General features: G+C 39.7%; 1 protein-coding gene across 1 annotated transcript; it reads left to right on the top strand.

The window, feature by feature from the left end:
* Positions 1-1,863: 1,863 nt before the first annotated feature.
* On the top strand, positions 1,864-3,459 carry LOC132891370 (uncharacterized). Its single transcript, XM_060928880.1, has 2 exons — positions 1,864-2,210; positions 2,527-3,459. Exons 1-2 carry the CDS (start codon positions 2,001-2,003, stop codon positions 3,241-3,243), a joined length of 927 nt encoding a protein of 308 aa, XP_060784863.1. The 5' UTR covers positions 1,864-2,000; the 3' UTR covers positions 3,244-3,459.
* Positions 3,460-9,101: the final 5,642 nt, after the last annotated feature.

The following is a 9,101-nucleotide window of genomic DNA, read 5'->3' as shown; positions in this document are numbered from 1 at the left end:
CCAAAATTGTTAAGTATTTAAAAGAAACAGAAATGGATCAAATAATATTGGTTGGTTGGTTTTGTTTTTCCCAATATCTCCTGTTCCACACTCCAGCCCAGTCAGTGGCGGTAATGCACCTTTAAGTTGGTTTGCCAACCACCAAAAACCCCTAAAGAAGAAACCCCAAAAATACAAAAAAAAAAGCAACAAAATATGGAATGCAAGTATTTGATGGCAAGAACATATCTTTTGTATTTTTCAATAATTATTATTATCGCATTTTTCACAAATTGCCACGGTCATTTCACCAGTTTGTTTACATTCTAAGTGGAAATGATTCTGTTGGACGTTTTGTATAAAGTTTTTATTTCTCAAATTTGCAAAAAATAAAAATGCTCTGTTTCTCAAAATCCAGTGAATGTGGATAGAATAAAACAGTTATTCCACTCAATCTCGTCGTACATGGATTATAGTCACCTCGGTGCTAGGCGCGTCATCGGCTATCAGCTCATGTACGACGTGATTTCGTGGAATAACTGTTGAATGAATGAATGAATTTATTTTTATTTCGAACATGTATAAAAAAATGTATGTAACTATTTGTACATACAAAAGAAAGAAAGCGAGAAATTAAAAAAAAATTAATAAAATAACATAAAGAGCTAAGACATTACAAAACACCGCACATTGTTCGAAAAAGGAGTGGGAAGAAGTACAATACTTTTTTAATTTCCCACCCCTTTTTAACTACCCTGAAATCCAAACTACATTACAGTTTTTCTCAATTGGTTTGGCTCATTTCCTGAAACTGAGATGACATTCTCAAAATAACATGGACAAATCCCCAAACCCACTTGCAACTTCTCACAACAGATTGGCATTTCTCATTGCTTTCGTCAAATTGCAAATCCTTTGTACATGTCTCCGGTGTCTAGTGCATCCTTGCAAATGGTTATGTACAAGTGGCCCACAGTTAACACAATCATCCCACATTTAGCTCAACTTCCAAATGAATATATGTTCATAATCTATCCCAATTAGCTGCTTCTCAATGTTATGGTCGTTCCCTCCAAAACATGTCAGAACAATTTCATCGTATAAGCCATCATATGCAGAATAGTCTGCTCAATTGTCAAAATTAGTCAAGGACATAATACAATATAGTATATATATATATATTTTTGTCAGAAGAATTTGGAAGATTTTTGGAATAAATACATGGCAGTTAGGTGAATAAGTGACAGGTGAATTCAGGTTTAGACTAACGATGGAGGAGTTTCCCACATCACAGATGACCAATCCAACAGTTTGTGGAGTTACCTGGCAGGTGTTGTGTATGACTGTGCCTACGGCCATACATGTATATATAGAGCTTGGCCTGGTGCCAGTACTATTTGCAGAATGAATATGGAGGAACCTCAACAAGGTCAACTTCCAGCTGGAGGAAGGGGAAGAGGAAGAGATGGAGGAGGAAGGAGAGGAAGAGGAAGAGGGGTGCGTATGCGTGGTGGTGGAGTAGGGGGAAGAGGGCGAGGCGTGCATAGGCATCACACTGTCCCCGATGAAATTAGAGCCACCATTATTGACCATGTTGTCAATCATGGTCTAACCATGGCAGAGGCAGGGCGCCGAGTGCAGCCTAACGTGCCACGCTCTACAGTCTCTTCCATCATTCAAACCTTTCGCAGGGAAAACAGGTATGCACCCAGGCAGTGATGGAATTACAATTTTTGCTTGGAAAGGTGTGTGTGTGTGTGTGTGTGTGTGTGTGTGTGTGTGCGTGCACGCCTGCACGTGTGTGCATGTGTGTAGGCCTATACTGCAAAATCGTATGATGCAGTGTTCATAGTACAGTAAATTGGACAAAATAAAGCAAATTACAGTTGCAGTTTAGAGTAGTTTTGCAGTGCAAATTGTCATGTTGTCCGTGTCTATCTGCAGAATTGGGCGACAGCCTCCTGTGGGCGGTAGAAGGAGATTGCTCACAGATCCCCAGGAACAAGCCATCTGCAACATGGATGGTCATACAGAACAATGCCATTACACTCACACAGATCCGCAATGCAGTCCTTGAAGACCAAGCCATCTTCCACAATATCAACTCCATTAGTGTATCAACCATAGACCGGGTACTCAAGAGAAACCGTATGACAATGAAACAAATATACAGGGTACCATTTGACAGGAATACAGAGAGGGTAAAAGAACTGCGGTACCAGTATGTGCAGGTAAGTCAATTACTGTATTTGTTTTCCACCATTGTAACCTATACACTATGCAGAGGTTCAAAGTTTGGGGGGTTTTCCGTATCTTTACTGTACCTTTGGAATCCAGTATCTGACCACAGAATTTTGCCTAAGAACTGTAACAGAAAACTGTGATCAGTATTTCTCCATTTTGTGTCACATACCAGCTGGAGTATCTCTGCATAGGCCAGCATAGGTTTGGAACCGTTGCAGGTTATATTGACTTTGTGAAGAAGATATTACTGCTGTGTATGACCCATCTGCATGATTTGGTTTTACCTGTGTTTCTCTTTTGTAGAGAATAATGGCATTGGAGGGAATAGAAACACCTCATCTCCTGGTGTTTGTGGACGAGGCAGGTTTCAATCTGGCCAAGTGCCGCAGGCGCGGACGTAACATCATTGGCCAGCGGGCCACAGTAGACGTCCCGGGTCAAAGAGGAGGAAATATCACAATGTGTGCGGCCATTTCTGACAATGGTGTGGCCACACATATTGCAAGCCTAGGCCCATACAACACGCAGAGGCTCCTCCTCTACCTGGATCGTCTGTATGTGGATTTGGTCCCCGAGAATGAAAGGGGACTCGAAGCGCCCCACCTATCACAATTTGTCATTGTGTGGGACAATGTCAGCTTTCACCGTGGCCCACTCATCAGAGCGTGGTTCGACACCCATCCAAGGATGCGTAATGTTTTTTTACCACCATACTCGCCATTCCTCAATCCCATTGAAGAATTTTTTTCTGCTTGGAGGTGGAGGGTTTATGAACGCCACATTGGGGATCAGAGGTCTCTCCTCAATGCCATGGATGCTGCCTGCGATGACATCACAGGCGATCAGTGTCGGGGTTGGCTAAGACATTCACGCCGCTTCTTTCCACGCTGCATCGCAAGGGAGAACATCCGGTGCGATGTTGATGAAAATCTGTGGCCAAACAGAGAGCAGCGGATGGATGGCCTGGAGGATGAGGAAGGCTACCAGGAGAGGGTGGGGGAAGACAGCAACAGCGACTAATCCAAGTGTTAAACTTGTGGAACTTGCTTTTTTCAATTCCTTTTTTGGTTCATGTTTATATTTTGTGATATAGCCTATAGACGCATGACATCACATGCAGGAGGTAAATGCATATTTTCCTTTTACTGTATACCTATACTCTCTGTTCGTAATGCAGTAATGCATGCAATTTTGTTTGTGTGAAAATTGTGTGAATAAACAATTTCTTTGGTGAAATGAGTGCACTGTGTGTGGTGTCAAACTTTGGAGGCTGCTGTCACTGTAAAACCCTATTTCTCCAGTTTTATATATAATAGTATTCCTTTAGCTAGACCTCTGACAAACTGTCTAAGCATTTTGACTTGCAGTGCTTACACGATGCCAAAGGGACAATGCATTTTGGGGGTATTGACTATTTATTTGAGAAGGATATTTAGTTTTGACACATGGATAAACTGTTTTGGGAGAGATATGAGCATTTGCAGATGATCCATGTAATTGTGTTGAGCCATCCAGGTCATTTAGACAGAAGCACTTAATGAACAAAAATGAGGCCAAGCAATTGAGAAGGATCTATGCCATTTTTATGGTACTGACTATTTACATGGGAAAGGGATTTCCTTTTGAAGCGTGAATGAATGGTTTTGGGAGAGATATGACATTTTGCTGGTTATCTGAAGGGTTGTGCAGAGCTGTATCACTGTTTCGCAAAATGACCTTATAGTTATAGGAATGTCATCTCAGTTTCAAGAAATGAGCCAAACCAATTGAGAAAAACTGTAATACACCTATAAAAATATATACCATATATACACTTCATGAATATCTATATAAATATATAATTACAAAATAAATATATACTACGTACCATATATATATACACTTCATAAATATCTATATAAATATTTAATTACAAAAATAAATATATACTACATACCATATATACACTTCATAAATATCTATATAAATATATAATTACAAAAAATATATATACACTTCATAAATATCTATATAAATATATAATTACAAAAATAAATATCTACTACATACCTATCCCTGTAAATATGAATATATAAACTATCCCCATAAATAAATATATACCAGATACTAAGTTAGTTCTAATATAACAATCAACCCTATTCTATTTATCCCTCATCATCCTCCGTTAACATACTTCCTCTAACTGTTAAATAGAGCATGAAAATGAGTTTGGTAATTTAAAGTTACCAAAGTTATTCGTCCCGTCCCTCCCAACTTTAATGGGTGGTGGTATGCATACTAGTACCATTTAATGACTGAGGAACAGGATTGCATTTCACCATGGTATTTACTCCCAGAACTTTCTATCATATTTGCCGTGTGTGTGTGTGTGTGTGTGTGTGTGTGTGTGTGTGTGTGTGAGAGAGAAGCCAGAGCTTCAGTCTGGAGGTGAACAGTGCTCACAACACATAACTAGCACAGATGGTGCTGTAATTCAATGGGAAAATGCTTTATATAGTCAGCCCTAAATAAAGACCTGCAAGAGGGCATGTGTCAGGTATCACAAAGAACACCCTATACACACGTGTGCACATACAAACACAGGTTTCACACACAGCAGACGGATCCAGTATACTGTCTGAGAGAGCGCTGAAGTCAAAATATGCTCTGCCTTCATCGCACCCCTCTTGGCAGGCTCGTTCAAGAATTCGGCCTCTAAATGTCATTGTCAAAATTAGTTTCGTTTGTCATTTGTTTAAAAAAGGAAAAAACAGCAAACACATGCACATACTCTCCGAATGATGTATTTACTCTAAAATATCCTCCAAGCTCCTGAGTTTCTCGTACAAGTTAAGCAGTCTAGGTCTAAACCATGTTTCTAGTTCGATATTCATTGCATCGTCAAATTTTTATTGGTGATTTCTTAAGTTTTATCATGCTCCAAGACTGGTCCTTATATAACCATCATCTGATTAATAATTTTTTAGTCATTAATAGCTGTAGCTCATATTTTGTGTTATATATAATTTTCAAACCTTCTACCTATTAGACCCCAGCGCAAGGATCTTGCCAGTTTGTTAAAATGTTATGATCATACACCATTACGGATTCACTCGCTATTGTTACGTGTACACAATACAAGTCAGTCTAGTGTGCAATTAGCAAACTTATCATGGCTGTGTAAAATTATACTCATATCCAGTTATCCCCAAAATTAATGCTTAAATAAATAAATAAATAAATAAATAAATACAACACAAATCATCAGACGTCGATCATCCGTCACATCAGATTTTGGTCATCAGCGATACAAACTCGAGGTTAACGATAGGGATTAACCTCTTATTTGTGTTTCTGATTTAATTAGACTGACCTCTGACCTGCGTTAAGCTTTACTTCACAAGCCTTCCGTAACCCACCTCTCCTCAGTCCTCAGTGTTGATTGTAGAATTACATTGTCAACCAAGCCTCTGATTGTTCCAGTAAAATTGCAGTCCTGCTCCCCTGAATACTCACTTCCAGCTGTATTTTCCTGTTTTTTTGAAGTAAATCCTTTCACGCTTCTATAAAAAGCCGATTCAGAGCTATTCGACAGCAGTTGCCTGTAGTTGTCACCTGTCCATTGTGCAAGGCTTTCGCCTATCTTGTACATGTATAATAACGGGATTCTTCAACACCGTTCAACAGTCTTGTTCCGTACTCTCCAGCAGTCTCACGCAACCTCTGTGGTGTTCAGCTCTGAGATACCCCAAGTGTTATTGTTCGTAGAAGCCCGTTAAATGCTTTTGCAGCTGCTGCTGTCCCCTAAAAATACTGGCAGCCCTGATGACAGCAGTGAAGATAAGTTAGGCCCTCCATTCACTTGCTCGTGGTGGCTAAATATAGATTAGATGGCTTGTCCGAAGCAGATTTCTTAGCTTACTTGAGACCTTGCAATAAAACCTAAGGAGAAGGACAACACCCTGAAGGCCTCTTGATTTACTTTCAGCTGGCCATTTTTACATTACTGGAGATGATTAAGGGTTGTTTTACAATCACACTCTAAAAAATAAAGGTGCTTCAGTGGTTCTTCAAATCTCTGGATGGTTCCATGGAGAGTCAAAACTCTGTGATGAACCATTACATTATGCGAAAGGTTCTTCACATTGGAAATGGTTCTTCAGAGCCTGGCATTCTCTTACCATTTGCTGGTCAATGCACATAGGCTATGTTTACACAAATCTGTCTTCACTGCTCAAACAAATGGTTTAAATGGTTCTTTAAAGAACTGTTGCATGAACGGTTCTTTGAAGCCCTGAAAAAGGTTCTTCTATGGCATCGCGCTGAAGAACCGGTACTGGCCCCATTATTTTTTTAGAGTGCAGGGTACAAAGTTTGTGTCACAGGGGTCCAAAATTCAAATTAAAAAAAAAAAACTATCAAATCTGCACTTTTGGAAATTAATACACATATGAACATAGGCGGCAGCACGGTGGTGTTGTGGTTAGCGCTGTCGCCTCACAGCAAGAAGGTCCGGGCTCGAGCCCCGTGGCCGGCGAGGGCCTTTCTGTGCGGAGTTTGCATGTTCTCCCCGTGTCCGCGTGGGTTTCCTCCGGGTGCTCCGGTTTCCCCCACAGTCCAAAGACATGCAGGTTAGGTTAACTGGTGACTCTAAATTGACCGTAGGTGTGAATGTGAGTGTGAATGGTTGTCTGTGTCTATGTGTCAGCCCTGTGATGACCTGGCGACTTGTCCAGGGTGTACCCCGCCTTTCGCCCGTAGTCAGCTGGGATAGGCTCCAGCTTGCCTGCGACCCTGTAGAATAGGATAAAGCGGCTACAGATAATGAGATGAGATGAGATGAGATGAACATAGGCATGTGTAATAGTTTGTATTATAACAAGATTAAGTGTAGCTTTAAGCAGGGCTGGGAGAAACAAATGAAGTGATTCTCGGAGAGGACATTTTTTTTTGACAATTCAGAATCCACTACTTCCATAGTGCTTTAAGGCTGTAAGCTTTGTGTTAGTTGTCTCTAATATTTATGTCCCAATATCTTGACCACATTTTAGGATGAAAATAATCATTTTAGATATGTTATTCTAGATTGAAAAGTTAGCTGTCTCGGAGAGGACATTTTTTTGACACAGTTCCATACTAATTTGATCAAAATAGTCTGAAAACTTACTGGCATTCAACATTAAAACTTAACTATGTTTCCAATGATATGGAACCAAATATGTGTTTTATGGTATAAAGAATGATTTAAGTGCATCCCTTTTGGAGTGGTCAAAAAAGCACTTTTTCTAAATGACACGAGTAATTTTGCTAAATATGACATATATTGCCATACAATCACCAAAAATAACGTTATCACCAAATTGTTTTTTGCATGGTAAATAGAGCTATCACAGGGCTACAATAAACAACCAAGTTTATTTAGTCAAGCCTTTTGATATTGAAGATAATAAGTGTTAAATGTGATTTTTAGCTTGCGTAGCCTGATTGTAAAACAACCCTTAACGTTTCTGAATACACTAGCGCCTTTCGATATGATTCAGAAAGCTACCGATTCTGTTCCGCCACTTTTCTTTTCAAATTTACAAACTAAAATGCTATTTATTAGGGACCTCCATGCACGTGCATGCATGTGGTCTGTGGATATGGAAGACTGGCAGCATAAGGCATTAAACCTCAGCTGTTTATAGGCTCACATCTCTGTCTCACACTATCTGCTCTGATTTCAGCCATTGGAAGTAAACTGATCTCATCCTGAGCTCTGAAACTCTGATCCTGGCAAAACCACAGTTTGTACTAACCGCTTTGTACAAACTTACAGGGATTAGCAGTGCCTTTTTTTTTTTTTTTTAAACTTCACCATTCCACCAGTTGCCGAAGAAGACATTAGCAAGTGCATCATGTCTTTTTCTTTTTTCAAGATGGCTGTGTAAACAAGCAGCAGTACATTATCAACAGTGAGGCTCTGTTAGCATCATAAAACTACTTTTGATGTAATTAATGCAGAAAGTTATTACATTACACTACCGTTCAAAAGTTTGGGGTCACCCAGACAATTTTGTGTTTTCCATGAAAAGTCACACTTTTATTTACCACCATAAGTTGTAAAATGAATCGAAAATATAGTCAAGACATTTTTCTGGCCATTTTGAGCATTTAATCGACCCCACAAATGTGATGCTCCAGAAACTCAATCTGCTCAAAGGAAGGTCAGTTTTATAGCTTCTCTAAAGAGCTCAACTGTTTTCAGCTGTGCTAACATGATTGTACAAGGGTTTTCTAATCATCCATTAGCCTTCTGAGGCAATGAGCAAACACATTGTACCATTAGAACACTGGAGTGAGAGTTGCTGGAAATGGGCCTCTATACACCTATGGAGATATTGCACCAAAAACCAGACATTTGCAGCTAGAATAGTCATTTACCACATTAGCAATGTATAGAGTGGATTTCTGATTAGTTTAAAGTGATCTTCGTTCAAAAGAACAGTGCTTTTCTTTCAAAAATAAGGACATTTCAAAGTGACCCCAAACTTTTGAACGGTAAGGCAAGGCAAGGCAAGTTTATTTATATAGCACATTTCATACACAGTGGCAGTTCAATGTGCTTTACAGAAGTAAAAGCAGAACAGTAAACAATAGAAAATAAAATTACATAAAATAATTGGGGAAGAAAAATAATAAGAATTAAACAATAGTAGAAATCTCGTCTCGTCTCGTCTTCTTCCGCTTATCCGGGACCGGGTCGCGGAGGCAGCAGTCTAAAGGCCCGGTCCCACTGGCCGATGGACACAAAACGTATGCAAAAAGGACACAGCGGACGAGCAAAATTTCGGGGGTGGCTCTATCCGTTTTCATCCGCTCCAGAAATGGACAAAATTGCCGAAAATTTGCGAAAACAG

This window comes from Neoarius graeffei, chromosome 9 (assembly GCF_027579695.1).
Source record: "Neoarius graeffei isolate fNeoGra1 chromosome 9, fNeoGra1.pri, whole genome shotgun sequence".
Taxonomy (NCBI): Eukaryota; Metazoa; Chordata; class Actinopteri; order Siluriformes; family Ariidae; genus Neoarius; species Neoarius graeffei.
This window is presented reverse-complemented; position numbering and strand designations above follow the sequence as displayed.